Raw genomic sequence first — 18,970 nt, 5'->3', positions numbered from 1 at the left:
ACAGACCCTCCACTGCATATATAAAAACAACATCAGGTTGGAGACTGGCTAACAGTGGAGGCTGGCCCATCTGTTTTATTTACAGGCCTTGTTCATAGCAGGAAGATATTCAACAACTAAACATACAGGGGAATACTCAGAACTACGCAGTCAATCGGGGCACGAGTTACCTCAGCAAGGATCATACCATTCTGACTGGTTGCTAGGTAACACTTCTACACACGCACACACACACACACCCCTCTCTTGGCTGTTTGATTAACTGTCAACAGAAACAACCCTTTGGTTACTAACTGAATGGGTCTCTGTTGTTGTCCTTCTAACACTTCCCATCTCCTTTGCCATGGAACCCCTGTGTGAGGCAGAGAGTTCTGGGAAGTGTTAAATAGACACACAAACTTTAGGAGGGCCCCTCTTCTGCCACACCAAATCCCTGTCACATCGAACACAGTGGAGGCTGGCAGCTCTGTTGTGTTGGCTATTAAACCGAGAAAGCAGAGGTTAAATTTCCACAAGTGAGCTACGTGACTTAGCAGCGAAAGTTGGCAGAGCTCGAGCCATCTTCAAGGACACGTTGCTAAGAAACCTAGGCTCGGGCAGCTGGCCTTATCTATATAGAGGGCCAGCAGACACTTATGAGTGTGGGGGTCGAGGAGTTTGTACAGAGAGAGCTTGTGATATATTGTCAGTAAAGTGACTCTTAAAACTTATTGCTTGTCCGGCTCATTGCTTCAACTGGCATCTAGCCTGTCACTATACTGTTCTGCATCCTGGGCATCTGCTTGCGCCAGATACAACATCCAACAAGTGGTAGCAGAGGATGGTTACCTGGTGCTGATGGTTACCTGGTGCTGATGGTTACCTGGAGCGGATGGTTGCAGACAAGTGGTAGCAGAGGATGGTTACCTGGTGCTGAGGATTGCAGAAAAGCGGCAGAGAAAAGCCAGAACTGCAGACCAGCGAGTAAAACAGCAGAAAGATGGAGAAACCGAAAGCTGAGCTGAAAGCTGTGAGAGAGCCGTGGGAATAACTGACTGAAGGACAGAGGTGAGAAGCTCTAATTACAAAGGCGGTGAACTGTGAAAAGCGAAAATATGTCTGTTACGTTATCGGCCGGGATTCACTTGGAAAGGCTGACAGGGAAAAATTATGGCACTTGGAAACAGAGAATGCAGGCTTTTCTAGTGAAAGAAGACCTGTGGAAAGCTATCGCAGAAGACCCACCCGCCGTGGTGCCAATTCCAGCAGATTGGAGAAGGCTGGATGAGAGGGCAAAGGCATTAATTGTTCTTGCTATTGATGATTCTCAACTACTGCACGTGTGTGATGCAGTAACAGCAAAGGAAACCTGGGAAACTTTAAGAAATATTCATGTGAAAAAGACTGCTAGTTCTAAATATATCTTGCCAGAAGATTGTATCAGATGCGCTTATCTGGAGATACAACCATGTCAGAGCATTTGTTGGAAATAAACAGACTGTTTACTGAGTTGTCAGAACGTGAAATTGAACATTCTCAAACGCAAAAAGTGTATATCACATTAGCTTCACTAGATTCAAGTTATGATAGTCTGGTGAGCTCTTTGGAAGCAATGGATGATGCAAATCTCAATATGGATTATATAGAAGGCAAACTTTTACAAGAATTCCAAAGGAGGCAGGAAATGGCAAAGCAGGAAAAGACTGAGTCTAAACACAACGTGGAAAAACAGAACAACAAAGCTGCACAAGAGAGACTGTATGGACAAAAAAGCGTGTTATTTTTGTGGTTCCAGACAACATCTACAAAGGAATTGTGAAGCAAGAAGAAGAGAAAGAGGAAGAAAACCATGTGTACAGGTGATCTATGCTAGTAAGAATAAGCAATGTATTAACAATGAGCAGGGAAATAACTCTAAAGATTTATGGGCAATTGACAGTGGGGCAACAAATCGTATAATCAAAGATAAATCTATGTTTCATACATTTTGTGACGTAGAGGATCATGTAATAATGGCTGATGGATCTAAGAAACAGATCAAAAGTAGGGGTACAGTGAAATTAGCAGGTTTCAATACCATTATGACAGATGTGCTGTTTGTTCCTGATATCCAATGTAACATTATGGCTGTGTCGAAACTCAATGAAATGGGGTTCACAGTGATGTTCAAAAGGGGTTCAGTGCATGTAATGAGAGGAGAAAAAAATATTCATGAAAGGAATAGTGAGGGACTCATTGTTCTTCTTACACATGAAACAAACAAATCATGTACTCATGTGTGCTAATAAGAAACCCCATAATAATTGTGTTCATTTATGGCACAGAAAACTAGGCCATATAGGATATGAAAATGTGGTGAAAACAACAGAGAACAGTAATGATGTGACATTGAGAAACTGTGAAAAATATGTAGACTGCCACGTGTGTAAACAAACTAGGGCAGTTGTGGCTGCAAAGAACAAAGAAGCCATGCCCAGTACAAATGCACCTTATCAATTAATACATGTGGACTTAGTGGGGCCATTTCAACCTACTCAGGGGGGTGTAAGATATTTCCTGACAATAGTTGATGATTTTTCAAAATTCTACACTGTTTATTTACTAAAAGCTAAAAGTGAAGCTGCAGAGAAACTGAAAAGATTTATTACAAAAATTGAAGTGCAGTTTGGTGTCAAAATACAGAGAATAAGATCAGATCAAGGAGGAGAGTTCTTAGGACACTCTTTTACTGAATACTTGGATAAAAGAGGAATAAAACAGGAGTTAACAGCCCCTTATAGTCCTCATCAGAACGGGTTAGCTGAACGCTGGAACAGGTTGCTTCAGGACTCATTAAGATCAATGCTATGTGACTCCTCTTTAACGCAAGGTTTCTGGGGAGAGTGTGTTCTGTATTCAGCTTACATTCAAAACAGAATATTCCATAAGGCCACTGGAATGTCTCCTTATCAGAAATTGTATGACAGAAAACCCAGATTAAACCATTTGATTAGGTTTGGAGCAGAATGCTGGGTACATGTTCCCAAAAATAAAAGGACAGGGAAGCTGCAAAGGAGAGTAGACAAAGGGTATATGCTGGGATTTGAAAACACGTATTACAGAATATGGCTGCCAAAACAAAGGTCTGTAGTGTTAAGCAGAAGCGTGCAAGCAATAGAGCAGGATTGGGAAGAGAAAACATATGTGGAGTTGGGAAACACTGAAGGTAGTAATGAACAAGAACAGGCAGACACAGTACCAATAAAACAAGAAGAAACAGGCAGCAGTAGTGAATCAAGTTCTAGCTCTGAGAGAGAAACAGAGGAATCGCCTGACACAGACACAGACACTAAGGCAGAAATACAACCACGCAGATCAGAGAGAACAACAAAAGGGATTCCACCTGTTAGATTTAAAATAAATTCCATTAAACATATCGACTTCAGTGACTGGAAAAAGTGGGATGATGGAAATCATGAAGAGCAATGAAATGTAATGAAAATGATGCTGAGATTGCAATGGAGTAACTGTATTACAAATGAAAGTGATGTAAACTGGAATAAAAGGAAATGTATCAGAAGAATAAAACCAAATGATGTAAATGTACTGACATGTAAAATGTAACACATGTAAATGGAAGAGAAATGTAACTGGCTGAATGTGGAAATTTAAGGTGGGGGATTGTTGGCTATTAAACCGAGAAAGCAGAGGTTAAATTTCCACAAGTGAGCTACGTGACTTAGCAGCGAAAGTTGGCAGAGCTCGAGCCATCTTCAAGGACACGTTGCTAAGAAACCTAGGCTCGGGCAGGTGGCCTTATCTATATAGAGGGCCAGCAGACACTTATGAGTGTGGGGGTCGAGGAGTTTGTACAGAGAGAGCTTGTGATATATTGTCAGTAAAGTGACTCTTAAAACTTATTGCTTGTCCGTCTCATTGCTTCAACTGGCATCTAGCCTGTCACTATACTGTTCTGCATCCTGGGCATCTGCTTGCGCCAGATACAACATCCAACATGTTGTCAGCGTGGCAGTGAATCCGCTTCGAGTTTTAGTTCAAACTTTCAAGGAGCTGAAAGCATCTTGGACAGCTCCTTGAAGGATTCACTACCCCACTGATATAAGAGCCATAAGCCTCCACTGATCAAACACCTTCCAACTTACCCTTTCTCTGAGTTTCTCTTTGAGCAGCAGGCTGATGATGGAGTAAGGAACTCGGAACCACATCGGGGCACCCACAATGAACACCTTCTTGAGGCGAGCTGGAAAGGCTCCCTGGGAAGAGGCAAGGAAGAATTGTTGGGGGGAAAATAAGTGTGTGTCGTTATCGGTCAGGTGGCAACAGGGAAAGAAACCCACTTCTGCACACACAGAGATCAATTACTGCTGGGTGAATTCACCTAATTGTTACACTCCCTGTCTGTTTTCCCTCAATCCACCCCAAAATTAGATTGTAAGCTCTTTGGGGCAGAGACCCAACTGTTTTTGCTATTTCCAGGGCCAGCCCAAGACATCTAGCTACCTCAAACAAAAGACAGAATAGCATCCCCATTCTAGATACAGACGATGACTAGACTCACCACTTAATCTTACTTCCTCACCTGAGCACCTGAGGATAGCAGACAAGTTTATTGGGCGGGAGGTGGGGGGACACAGGCCATGTGGTATGCAGAACTCTGTCTCCCAACAGAGGGGAATGGTTGGGGACTCAGAAGGAACATTACCACCACCACCACCTGCTGCCTGAAGTGGCCAAGTCACTGTGCCTAATAGTAGGGCCTGCTCTGGATGTGAATGGCACTCTGTACATCATCCTCTTAATTAGTAATAATACCTAAGCCAACACCCCCAAATGCTCAGTTACCTAGTAAGCTGACCAATGGCTGCTTCCCACAAGGCCCCATATACACTCTTGATCAAGCTTAGCAAATACCACCTGCTTCTTCTCTGCCAAGGGAGGAACTAGAGAAGTCTCCTGGGTGTGGCCAAGTAATCACTTGCACCTGCTGTTACTACCTTTAGGTACCAGGAGTATTCCAAATTAGAATCCCTGATGGAAAGGAAAACAGGGCTTAGAACTACAACACCAGGCATTCTCTGGGTTTCCCTGGTGAGATCTTGGCTACAATCCTGACATACCAAGTTTTTAAGTTCTCATGAATGTAGAAAAGACAAAACAGGACCGCACAGCATGTGTTATGATGAGGTTTCCTAAACTGTGCCATCTATAAGTGCAAGGAGTTTTGAAGCTTCATAACAAGCAGAGGCCCAGGATTGGCGCTCTGCAGCATCACCGGATTCCTAAGATCAGAATGTCAGATGATGTAAGAAATATGGAACCCACAAGGCTCCACATTCGATCCCTGTAGCATCCAGCATGGATAAGGGACAGAGGTGCCAGGCAACACAGAGTTTGAGAGAGGAAATAAGTTATCCAGTTCAGAGTGTCTGCCTGTCTGCTCAAAAGCATGGAAAGATCTCGACAGGATTCAAGCTCATGTGTTCGGTTTACCCATAGAAGGTGGACCCACCAGCCCATACGCTGTCTCCGCACCTAGAGCCCAAGTTCTGAGATGGGTTGCCCATGTGCATGCAGATGTACCTGAGTAGGTGCTTCGCACAATTGGCAATGGGTTCCCAATTGCATGGAGGGCATACAGCATAGGCAACTCTTTCCTGGCTCTGCAAGTAGAGATAGCTCTAACTCTCATTTAAATCTTCACCAGAGTTGGCTGTGGATACCATGTCCAAGTGCCTGGAGTCCGTAAGTGGTTGGATGGGAGAGAACAGACTGAAGCTGAATCCAGATAAGACCAAGGTGTTACTTGTGGGAGACAGAGGAAGGTTGGGTATTACAGACCTGATACTTAATGGGGTGAGATTACCCCTGAAGGACCAGGTCCGCAGCCTCGGGGTCATTCTTGACTCCCAGCTGTCCATGGAGGCTCAGGTTTCGGCGGTGAGTCGGGCAGCTTGGTATCAATTACATCTGATACAGAGGCTGCGACCCTACCTCCCTGTTCATCTGCTCCCACAGGTGATACATGCCCTGGTCTCCTCTCGCTTAGACTACTGTAATGCGCTCTACGTGGGGTTACCCTTGAAAACGGTCCGGAAATTACAGCTGGTACAGAATGCAGCGGCACGCTTGATCAAGCGCAGCCGTCGCCATGATCACATCACTCCAGTATTAATAGATCTTCACTGGTTACCAGTTGTTTACCAGGCCCGATTCAAGGTGTTGGTGTTGACCTTTAAAACCCTATACAGTTTCGGCCCAGTTTATCTGAAGGAGCGCCTCCAGAATCACCAATTATGCCGCCTCACAAGATCAGCCTCTCAAGACCGTCTCTCGGTCCCACCGGCTAAAACAGCTAGGCTGGTGCGGACCAGAGAGAGGGCATTTTCGGTTGTGGCCCCCACCCTCTGGAATTCCCTTCCGTATGATCTCCGACATGCTCCCTCCCTGATAGGCTTTCGTTGAGCCTTAAAAACCTGGGTATTCAGGCAGGCCTATGGGATTGAGGAGGATTAATTTTATGATGTTTTAATTGGAAATTGGTTTTAAATTGTTAGGACTGTAGATTGTTTTTGTATATTGTATATTATGTATAGCTTTTAGCTATTGTAAGTCGCCTAGAGTGTCCACTAACCTGGACAGATAGGCAACCAATAAATAAAATTATTATTATTATTATTATTATTATTATTATTGCAAGTCCAGCAGGGTGAATCAACATTAGGAAGGGTAACGATCCTGCTCCCTCCTCTATGCGTTTGCTCAATGCATAAGGAGAAAGTCTAAAAAGACCTTGAGAGGCTCTGGGATTCAGCTGCTGCAGCTCCCAGAATTACAAAGCGTAGATCAATATGATCAAAAAAGGGTTGATCATTGATCAATAACAGCCTTTCCCCATCTGATGTCCTCCAGCTTTTTTGTACTACAACTCCAGTCATCCCTGATCATTGTCCAACCTGGCTGGGGCTGATGGGAGTTATAGTCCGACAACATCAGGAGGGGACTAGGTTGGAGGAAGGAAGATCAACAGGAAGTATTTCCATGGGACAAAATGACATCTTGGAAACCCGGGCAACTAGAGAATTCACTTTGATTGCACACAAGACATCCATTAACGGTACCCACTCTGATCTTTTTGCTTTCCCCTCCGGTGGCCAACAGAGGGAGTCCAAAGCATATGCAAAGATCAGAAAATGAGTTTTCAAGGCTCTACAGGAGCACCTCCCATAAACACACACCATTTAGAAAGCTGGGCTGGGTGCACAAGTTTGCAATTTCTTACTCCCTGGTAAGTCCATGAGGATGGTCAAGGCTTAAGTAGGCACTGACCTTAATGATAATTAACACTAACCAGCAAGGCTGGCTATGTGTCCTACTTTACAGAGGACAGTCCTCTATTTGAGGTGTCCATATTGGAGGACTGTCCATTCCAAGTGTGGTTTGAAAAATAAGAAACCATAAAAAGGGAGAATGGGAGCCTTGAAGCTGCCCATCACCTGTTAATAACATCTGGTCAGCAGATCAGATCAGGGTCTTCTTCACTATGATGAGGTGTATTGTATTTCTATTTAAATTTGACTAATTATTGCTAAATTTGCATCTACACATAAAAAAAATGCACATTTTATGCAAATTGGCATCCGCTTGAGTGACAATGCAAAACCTCTTTTTTCCTTCTGGAAAATGCATAACTGGCTACCCTGTTACCAGCTAAAACAACACAGGATCTAGTGGCATCATAAAGACATAAGGAATTGCTTTTTAGTATGTTTTAAAATCTTTTCTTTTTTAAAAAAGATGTTTTTAAAGCTTTTAAAAATGTTTTTAAACATGTTTTCTAATATATTTAAAATCTGTTCTTATTATTTTTAAAGTGTTTTAGTGCTTTTGTTTGCTACTCTGGGCTCCTACTTGGAGGAAGGGAGGCATAGAAATAAATAAATAACAAAGGCAAAAATTTCTGTGATAATCCAGCTGTTTCAAATCCCTGATGAAAGGGAACCTTGGTTAACAGTGGTGCTGACATAACCCTTGACTATGGGGGAGGCCAGCTGGGTCACTGACAGCAGCTTGTATGGCTGTGTGTTATGCCTGTAAAAAGTCAATTCACTGACAGTAGATGAGCTGATAACTGGAAGAAGTTGGGATATTTAATTTTTATTTATTTATTAAAACATTTATAGACTGCCTTTCATATAAAATAACAAGGCACTTTACAGGATAAAATCAACACAATAAAGACAGTTAAAATGCTATTTTTAAAAAAAGAAAAAAAGGGTTCAGAAAAGGGCAACCAAAATGATCAAGGGGATGGAGGAAAGGCTGCAGTATTTGGGGCTTTTTCATTTAGAGAAAAGACGAGTCAGAGGTGACATGACAGAAGTGTGTAAAACTATGCATGGCATGGAGAAAGTGGATAGAGAAAAGCTTTTCTCCCTCTCTGATAACGCTAGATCTCATGGGCATTCAGTGAAGCTGAATGCTGGAAGATTCGGGGCAGACAAAAGAAAGTACTTCTTCACACGGCGCATAGTTAAACTACGGAATTCTCTCCCACAAAAGTCAGTGATGGCAACCAACTTGGATGGATTTAAAAGAAGATTAGACAAATTCATGAGGGAAAAGGCAATCAAAGGCTACTAGCCAGAATGGCTATGCTCTGCCTTGATAGGTGGAGGCAGTATGCTTCCAAATTTTGCCTAAAACATTCAAAGGAATGTTGATAGGCTGGAGCATTGGACTGAAAACAACAGAATGAATTTTAACAGGGATAAGTGCAAGTTCTACACCTAGAAAAAAGAAACCAAATGCACAATTATAAGATGGAGGATACTTGGCTCAGCCATACTACATGCAAGAAGGATCTTGGGATTGTTGTTGATCACAAGCTGAATACGAGCCAACAGTGTCAAGTGGCTGCAAAAAAGGCAAATGCTATTTTAGGCTGCATTAACAGAAGCAGAGTTTCCAAATCACATGAAGTATTGGTTCCCCTCTATTTGGCACTGGTTAGGCCTCATCTTAAGTAGCGTGTCCACTTCTGGACACCACACTTTACGAAGGATGCAGACAATCTGGAATGGGTTCAGAGGAGGGCAACGAGGATGATCAGGGGACTGGAAACAAAACCCTATGAGAGAATGAAAGAACTGGGCATGTTTAGCCCTGATAAGAGAAGTCTGAGGGGAGATATGATAGTATTCTTCAAGTACTTGAAAGGCTGCCACACAGAGGAGGGCCAGGATGTCTTCTCGATCATCCCAGAGGACACGGAATATGGGCTCAAGATGCAGGAAACCAGATTTCTACTGAACATCAGCAAAACCTTCCTCACTGTTAGAGCGGTACAACAATGGAATCAATTACCTAGAGAGGTAGTGCGTTCTCCAACACTGGAGGCATTCAAGAGGCAGCTGGACAGCCACCTGTTGGGTATGCTTTAATTTGGATTCCTGCATTGAGCATGGGGTTGGACTTGATGGCCTTATAGGCCCCTTCCATCTCTTAAGATTTTATGATTTTATCAAATACCAGTTGCTGGAAACATCAGGAGGGGAGAGTGCTCTTTGCATTCAGGTCCTGTTTGCAGACTTCCCATGGGCAACTGGTTGGCCACTGTGAGAACAGGATGATGGACTAGATGGGCCATTGGCCTGATTCAGCAGGCTCTTCTTATGTTCTTAACCCATGTGTATACTACACATATCCAACATTTCTAATAAAGCTGGTATTAACAATCAATGCTCGGGAATGCCCTCATGAACAGGTATATTTTACCAAATGATGGAACACCATTATAGAGGTGTCCCCTGTATTCCTTAGGTATGGGTAGGAACCCTCAGTTCCAGGAGTTAAATGCAGCCCTCCAGGTCTCTTTATCTCGCCCTCAAGACCCTCCCAAGCCACATCGTCTCTTCCCAGGCCACACCTCTCACCCTACTGGAGTGTTTTTGCATGGCTGAAATGTGTCCTTGAACTCTGAGAATGCCTCTTGCTTGTCTTCATGGAAAATAGAGAGGAGTGTGTGAGTGTGTGCAGAAACTAGCCTCCTGTACAAAGGTAATATTCACATTCATTCCTCAGCCCACTTTTGCCTCTGGACTTGCCTGCCACTGGCATGTGGCCTGCAGAAGGGTATGCAACCCTCAGGCTGAAAAGGGTCCCCCGGCCCTGCTTTAGGGAAAGGTTACTGTACAGTATCGGGGCCACTGCAAAGAAAACTCTCCCTGGCATTGCCACTGGAAGAACCTTGACTGGGTGCAGTCTGACTAGGAAAGTTTACTCCTCTGATCCCTGTGAACAGGCTGCATTGTACGGAAGAAGACACTGTCCCAAGTATGATACACATGATTAAACTGGCAAACATGGTAAGGATTAGAGGAGGCATATGATAGGACAAAACGTTCACTGAGAAATGGAGCTTTTTTATTTTATCCTGGAAAAACAAAGTGCAGGATACATGAAATCTGTATATTCTGTGGGGTGAAATTTAAAGAACAGGCACAATATCCGATTTGAAGAGCAGCTATAAACATGTTTATTTCATTTTTCCTTCCTTTTCTATTACGGCGCTAACAGTGCTGGTGGGGTGGTGGCGGCGGAGGAGCTGGTGGACAGCTCTGCAGCATCCACTCTGTTTGGGAGGAGTCGGGCCGGTTGAACACTGGATCAGTTGTGTGAGGGCCAGAAAAGCAAAAGCCGGTTCCCACAAATACCCCTACTGGGGAGTAAGCACTCCCCACTGACCACCATGGAAATTATTTTGCTCCACCGGCCTTTTGGCCAGCAGAAATTGTACCTGGATCAGTACCCACGGGAGCACGCTGAGCATGAGGAAGATGATGCTTAAGTCCCCCCCTCAGCTCCTCCTCTGCCACACCCCAGAATGCCCCATTTTCAGACCTTCCACCATGGGCTTCCACTGGCTCTCCATCCACAGGGCTGGCTGTCCCCAGCGGACCCCTGGCTGAACTGGCAGGGTCCCCGGTGCTGCTGCAGCTGAGCTGGGATGAGGGGCTTCTGCTGGCAGAGCCCAGTGGCATTGGCAGCCTGCCAGCTCTGCCAGGGGTCCGCCACATCCAACTCCCCCAGCCCGGTGCAAATCCTAATTGGATCACACCCTAAGAGTAACTATATATAATGAATTCTTTTTGTCTCATTTTGCATTTGTTGCATTTGTAACCTTTTGTTGCAACATTGCTGTCACATAGCTGTGGCTTTATTTAAATTGTAGTGTTTGTTATATTATTTCAGTTTTTAAAAGGATGCAAAAATGCACTTTATAGTATATAATGAAGCTGCTATGAAATGTGTGCACTTCCATTTTTAGCTTCTTTATGCAGTTCAATTTATTAACTGTTATATATCTTATAATATATGATCAAGCTGCTAAGAACTGCGCGCACTCTAATTTTTAGCCTTGATGAAAAAATCTTACACCCTTCATTGATTAGTTTCAAACCGTTTGGTGTAGTACTGCCCTGCAATGACTGATGGTTTTATTATTGTTAATATGTGATTGTACCAGAAATGCCGATTATATTTGGAGGCTCTGACTTCAAAAAGGCCATCAACTCCAGGTCAATTAACTGACTCATTTTTAATCTGATGAATATATTTTTAGAACCTCAAATGCTCATCTGTTTTTAAAGGTAATTTAAATACAGGAAATGGTGGCTTCCAACTTTTCTGGGAAAATGGATTCAAACGCCTTGATTGGACCACAAGGAGGAAATAAGATTGTTTACAACAATATTCTCAGTCCTCCATCACCTTGTCAAGGATGATGTGACCGCTTGGATTAAGCATTCACGTTTTGTATCTGTGGCTCATTAATTCAACTGCATCACACCAGCCAATTAGTGGATTGTGGCCAATGCTGGCCCTACTCAGAGTAGCCCATTTCAATTAATGGCCATGGCTAACTTAGATCCATTAATCTCAATAATTTAACTGGATGCAACCCAAAGTTCTTGGCCTTAGTGGATCAGCTTGCTTAAGTATGTCATTTCCCCAAGGCCTTGGGGAGGACCATCAAAAAGGCATGCTTGGACATCTTGATATTCTTGTATGGGTGCAAACATTCTCTATACCATGTCACCAGGTTATTACCATCAGAGAAGAACAATTTGAACAACTACCAAGAGTAAGCAGAAGTACACCACTTAGCCTTCGGAGCCCTAGCGGTTTGGCATTCCCATGGGACTCTTTCACTACCCTTAATGAATGTAGTGGGAAGATCACACATGATGCAAATGTGAGGAGAGGATATGATAGCACTCTTCAAACACCTGAAGAGCTGTCTTATGGAACAGGGCAAAGGCAATGTTCTCTGCTGCTGCCCTAAAGGTCAAAAGGACTGGATCTACTGGGCTTAAATTACAGGAGGGAAGTTTTCACTGGAATATTGGGAGAAACTTCTCAAATGGAACCAGTTGCCTACAGCAGGGGTAAGGAACCTGTGGCCTTCCAGATGTTGCTGCACTCTAACCCTCATCAGCCCCAACCAGCATGGCCAATGGCCAAAGATGGTAACAGCTATAATCCAGCAACATCTGGGAGGGCCACAAGTTCCCCATCCACAAACTAGAGGGGTATTGGGATCTCCCTGGCTGAAGGCCTTCAAGCAGAGGCTGGTCTGTCATCTGTTGGGGGTGCTCTAGCTCAGGAATTCCAGCACTGAGCAGGGGTTGGACTAGATGACCTACGAGAACCCCTGACATTCTTTGATTTCAATACACAATGGCTCCATCAGGAGCAGAGCCGAGACTGGGATTTGGGGCCCCAATGCCTGTGACTTGTGCTCGAACTATGGCACTGCACTACCACTTAACCGGCATATGCAGTCGAGGCTGCCATCTTGCCATGACATTAACCACACCAGTGTGACATTGCAGAAAAGCTTAAGAAACAACAACAGTGTGAGACAGGATGGAATCCCGAGGGGCTCAAGCATCCATTTAGGAAAACGCTACAGCAGATGTCGGCAACCTACAGCCTTTGGCTTAATTTCAAAAGCCCTCTACAAGTGTTCAGCTCACACCCCTGAGTGGGGGAGGCAGTGGGAATGAGAGAGAGGGAGAGAGAAGGGGTGACAGAAGAGAGAAAAGCCTACCTACTTGTGAGTCTGGCCCTGTCCACCACTGGCTTCATCCTGACCCATAATCAGCTGCAGCCCCTGATACAGATTACCCCCAAAGGAGTGCAGCCCGCCAAAAAAAAAAAAAGTTGTTCACCCCTGTGCTTCAGCTTCTTCTCTTTACCTTCAGTAGGTTGAGGATTTTCTTGCTGAGGTCCAACTCAAAGTTGGTATAGTGGGAGCCCGCCATGTCGTATATAAACACCAGGCCGTTCCGCTGAGTTTCAAAGCTGGAGGGGGGGGGAGTGTAAAAGAGAGAGTGTGCTCATGCAAATCACCATTTGGGTAACAGCATACCAGTCTGTTCTGCCAGCATGTCACTTTTATAGGAATTGGGACACAGAAACATGAGTCCCAACAAAGGTCAAACGCATCTGAACACAGAGTTATTCATTTTGGTTGATTGTTCGAGGCCGTGGTTCATGAAGCCAGCTTCCTTCTCTTGTTCCTCCCACTGCATGCAGTTCCAAAGATTCTGGCCTGTATTAAGCCAATGTTACCCATTACATCCAAACCAGGGAGGGGCCGCAGCTCATTGACAGAACAACTGCACTGCATGCAGAAGGTCCCAGGTTCAATCTCCGACATCTCCAGGTAGGGCTGGGAATGTCTCTGGTCTGAAACTGCTGTCAATCAGTGTGGACAATACTGAGCTAGATGGACCAATGTCAGAGACTTTCCGACTCAACAGAAAGCAGCTTTCTTTGTACCTATGTTCACTCTGGCTTAACATCATTTAACAAACTAGGAAAATAAGCCAAGATCAAATCCTGGCTTATATTCATGGTTTATTCAGTGGCATTAAGCTGGAGCGCCCTGATTCAGATATAACAGGGAACTCTGGCTTAATATAAACCAGGATCTTTGCACTGAAGAGAGCATGCAACAGGAGGAATGAGGATGCAGCACTCCCCCCACCACTCATTCCTGGCACCATAAACCATGGTTTTTGAAGCCTCAAACTATCATCCAAACTGGGCAACAGTTGGTATTATGTAATACGTTAAGAGAGGTAACCTGTGTTACTCTTTCACAGCAAGAACTGCAAGCATGAGAAAGATGCATGTGGCAGCCTAAAGACAGTGCCATAAACTTTCAAGGTCTTGACTCTACTCCATCAAATACAAGAAGCATTATCCTCAGCTGGCAGGTTGTTTTCCTCCAGGCAGCTCATGATTTCTCCCCCTGTTCATATATCTTCACAACAGTCCTGTGAGGTAGGCTAGCAGGGAGAGAGCAGCTGGCCCAAGTCACACAGTGAGCTTTGTTACACAGCAGAGATCTGAACCTGGGTCTCCCTTGGTCTACGTACAAACCGGCACCCAGCCCTTCCCAATTGTGGCTCCCCAGATGTTGTCGGAATGACCATTTGGCATACTGGCCAGGGCTGATGAAGTTCAACAACACCTGAAGAACAAAAGCTGGGGAAAGCTGCTGTTAACCTGTGTCACACTGGTCCTCATTATATAGATGAAATAATAGGGATTCACCCACTCCTTTATAAACTCCTGGTTGCTCCTTATTAAACTCAGGGAACATGTAAACAGATGCGGAAGTTAATATCAGCATCTATTCTACATTGTGTGCAATCACCACCATTCCCTCTAATTCCAGTGTTAAGGCTGAGAGTGCCATTTCTTATGGAGCCAAAACAGCACCACCCATGGACAAGGGGGAGGTATCAGCAGGATTAGGGCAACTCCAAGTTTGCAGAAATACCTAAAAATATTTAGGAACAAGTCCTAAACAGAGTGGGCTAATGAAAACTGAGTGTGTCCAGTAGCTGCAGAATTCTGACTGGCTTTTTTGGGTTTTGAGGGGGAGGGGAATGGAATGGAGTATCCTGGACAGGAACACTCCATACTGAAACATTTTGTTGCAGATCCCACTTGTGATCTAAATGCTACATTCCTTGCCACTTGCCAATTATTTGTTATTGAAAACCCCTACCTTTTCTTTTAAGGATGTCTGGAATGTTGCCTGTTCAGTGACAATAAAATGTGTATTGATACCGCATTGTTGCATTTCTAGTAAAGCTTTGACGGGGGTCAAATTCTTTTGGCAGGAGCTGACTCAGTTTGTCCAGGAGCTGACTAAACCAACTGCAGCGAAGGCTTGAGACTGGGGCGAGAGGGAACACTGGTAGGAAGCAGCTGTCATTGACACAGAGGCAATGCTTTAAACAGAGCCTGGGAGATGGAGAGGCAAGAGAACATTTACAGTATGTTCCCGATGAGTGGCAGACTCCACCTGTTTTAACTTTTCTGAAGGGTTAAACATTAAGCTGAATGGCCAGCCAAAGGGTACAAACATCCACTTTTTAAAAGAAATGCCAGTGCCTCTTTTGCTAAAAAGCAAGTACAAGTTGTATCTCAGCCTCAACTATCCCATCTGCAGCATGGGAACAATTCCACACATGGTGAGCATACCACACAGGATTGGGGTAAGAGCAAACGAGTTAAAGGTTATCAAGCTCTCTTGACGCATTCAGCATTCTGTCAATTATTCTCCCTTGTAAAAACAGAATTGCTGCTCTCAAAAAGTTGAGCAGGGATGTAAACTGAAGCAGCAGTTTGTGCTTAGTGATGTTACTGGGAGCCGGAAAGCCTTGCCAGTTTTATTGCAAATCATCCAGTGATCTCCCGGTACATCCCAGCAGATCTGCTGCCTGCTCCTAATCTGAAGGGCCACCTACTCCAACATGACCTTCTCTGTATCTCGCGGTCATCTTCCCCAGGTAACCTTGGCCTTCTGAGATTTATAGGTAGCAACCAGAGAAAGGGCCTTCTGGGTGATGGCTCCCTCTTTGTGGAACACTCTTGCCATGGAGGCTTGCCTGACACTGACTCTTTCATCCTTTCATCTGCATGCAAAAACCTTTTTTAGTCACCAAGGGTGCCAGCCTTTGCCAACCTGGTGCCCTCCAGATGTTTTGGACTACAACTCCAATCAGCCCTGGCCAGTTCTGCTGGGTGGGGCTGGTGCAAATGGTAGTCCAAAACATCTGAAGGGCACCAGGTAGGCAAAGGCTGACCCCCTAGGCCTTTCAGAATACACTTTAGATTGCTCTGAAGCCTACTAGTGCAAGGGTTCCCCCTCCCCCACCTCCATTGTTTTTCAAGTTTCACAACATTTGTATAGCTTTTGATGACTGCAACAGAGTCCCGTAACATCTTAAAATGCTTTAACATATTTACTGTGGCAAACATTTTTTCTTTGTGGACTAGAGCTTTTTTTTTTTTAAGCTTTTTTAAAACAAGATGTTCTAAAAGCTGTTTTGTTTTAATATGTTTTTAAGTGTGTTTTGTTGTAATATATTTTAAAGTCTGTTTTTATGTTGTTTTAGAGTGTTTTTAGTGCTTTTGTTTGCTGCCCTGGGCTCGTCCTGGGAGGAAGGGCAGGATACAAATCTAATAAATAAATAATAAATAAATGAATGAATAATGGAGCCCATGTAGGTCTTCCTCAGTTTGGTGCTTGGGAACTCCCATCACCCTTGACCATTGCTCATGCTACCTGGGACTGATGAAAACTGTACAGTATTCCAAAACATCTAGAGCAGCCTTTCCCAACCTTTGGGTCCCCAGATGTTGCTGGACTACAATTCCCATCATTCCTGACCACTGGCTATGTGGGCTGGGGCTGATGGGAGTGGTAGTCCAACCACATCTGGGGACCCATTGCTCTCCATTCCCAAGCTCAACCTCCTTCCCTCTGTGACCCCCCCAACCCACACTTGGTTTCTTCCTCTCTTTCTTGACCCCCCAGCTAAAGATCTTGGAGGAAGAGTAAAAGTATGCAGAATTAGACAGATTGACTCTTTATGATTTTCAACGGTGCAAAGACCTGGCCCCAGAGACCTAATGCAATGCAAACCCCAGGGCCTCAGTGAGATTTACAAGTTTTAGCCAAAGTCTTGGGGAGAACGGGGATGGGGGGAGCCAATTTGGCCAAGGGACTTTTCCATGAGATCACTCTAGTTCCCTTGGCATCCTTTGACCGGCTGCTTTCCTCAGTGTCTGGTGAGCTGAGCTGCCGACAGGACAGGGGTGGGACAGAGCTGCAGACAAGGACTGCTTGGAATTGGTGCAACAGCCCACATGGCCCTAATCTGTGGGCCCCGAAGAGGGCCAATCCACCCTGTCCCCAAAACCACCCATTCCACGCTGGATCCATCCTTAAAGTTATTTGGGGGAGGGTTGTTAAGGGTTTTTAAAACTAAAATTAAAAATGTCGGGGGGGGGGGAGAAGAATATGCTATATCTCCTTCTCCACCCGAAACTGAGCAAAATGGAATCATTTTGCCTACCAGCTGGTAAGCAGCACAATTCCATCCTGAGCGTTGCCGCTCGCTGCTGCTTTGCGAGCAGCTTCTCTGCATCCAGGGAAGCCACCCATGAACGAGCGGCAACCAGCACCATGCAGGGTAAATTTACTCGCTTATCAGCTGATAAGCTAGAAGATTCCCTACTGTGGGATGGTGCTCCTTTGCGAGAGCATGCAGGGAAGCCGCTCGCAAAGAGGATTTTTGGTGCACGGGGCTTGAGGAGGCCTGGCAGGAAGAAGGAGAGATTGGGCGGAAAAGGCAGGCACTGACCATCTCCCACCAAAAGGTGCCTTTCCTGCTCACCCTTCTCCTTCCTGCCCACGCCTGCTTCTTCTTTCTGCCCTGGAGCCCCCTGATAGCTCCAGATCACTCTGGGCTGCCATACCCAACCCATAGCGATCCAGGGCTATCTCAACTTGACTTGGCTGAGGCCCAATTAACTTTACGGCACTCTGGGTCTCAGGAGGGGTCTTTTCACATCACCTGTCCATTTAACTGGAAATGTTGGAGACTGAACCTGGGACCTTCCACAAGGAAAGCAGGTGCTCTGCCACTGAGCTATGGTACCTCCCCAGATTATTTTCATAATATTTTTAAAAAGAAAACATGATACAAGGCATTTTTCAGCGCTGATTAAAATGCTTTGATGATTTATAAAAATAGCTGCATGACAGGCAGTGTTCTGCAAAGTGTTTGCCACAGCCTTCCCAACCTGGTACTTGGATTCCATGAGCCCCATCCAGCATGGTTAATAATCAAGTGGGGGAATGGGAACTGTAGTAAAACAAACAAAAATCTAGGTCACCAGGCTGGAGAAGGGTGGCTTACACAGTCAAAGAATGTTTACCGATAAAAACAACACAGAGAGCTGTGCGAGGATTAAACCCATTGACCCATGTTTACTATTCTCTTGCATCCCTGAAGTCAGTTTTTCGAAGATGTTCTAGGGCTGTTCTCTGGCGTCTCCACAACTTTTCTTATTTCCACAAAACAGAGTTGAGATGTTTAGTATGCTAAATTCTGCAGTCACCATGATAGAGGTTTATAAAATGTTGCCTGGTGTAGTGAAAGCAAATGCGGAGATGTTCTCATTGAAACCAAATGCAGAGATGTTCTCACTTTCTCATAACGCCATAGTTAGGGGTCATCCAATGACTATTCTACACACAGCACAGTTTTAATTGATTGGAATCTTCCTTGTCAGATGATATGGTGATATCTACCAACTTAGACGGCTTTCAAAAGAGATGAGACAAATCCACAGAGGAGAAGAGGTCTATCATTGGCTATTAAGTTATGTTTACTATATTGAACCTCCAGGATCAGAGACAGTATACCTCTGAAAGCCAGTCACTGGGAAATAACAGTGGAATATTGCTACTCAACTCATGTCCTGCTTGTGGGACAAGCATCTGATTGGCCAATGCAGAAAACAGGATGTGGGACTAGACAGGCCTTTGGAATGATACAGCAGACTCTTCTGAAGTCCTTCTGATCACGATCCAATCAACATGAAGCACTCTGAATTC

At 44.6% G+C, this 18,970-nt stretch overlaps 1 protein-coding gene across 1 annotated transcript in view; it reads right to left on the bottom strand.

The window, feature by feature from the left end:
- The window catches only part of PTPN9 (protein tyrosine phosphatase non-receptor type 9), a 70,202-nt gene that overhangs the window by 18,616 nt on the left and 32,616 nt on the right, over positions 1-18,970 (bottom strand). The window contains exons 5-6 of the mRNA XM_061594937.1: positions 13,239-13,344; positions 4,122-4,232 (exon numbers count right to left, since the gene is read on the bottom strand). Of these exons, the coding sequence (XP_061450921.1) occupies positions 4,122-4,232; positions 13,239-13,344 (217 nt within the window). The remainder of the gene's footprint in view (positions 1-4,121; positions 4,233-13,238; positions 13,345-18,970) is intronic.

This window comes from Rhineura floridana, chromosome 14 (assembly GCF_030035675.1).
Source record: "Rhineura floridana isolate rRhiFlo1 chromosome 14, rRhiFlo1.hap2, whole genome shotgun sequence".
NCBI lineage: Eukaryota > Metazoa > Chordata > Lepidosauria > Squamata > Rhineuridae > Rhineura > Rhineura floridana.
Note: the sequence above shows the minus strand (reverse complement) of the source record. Positions and strands in the feature narration are given on the sequence as shown.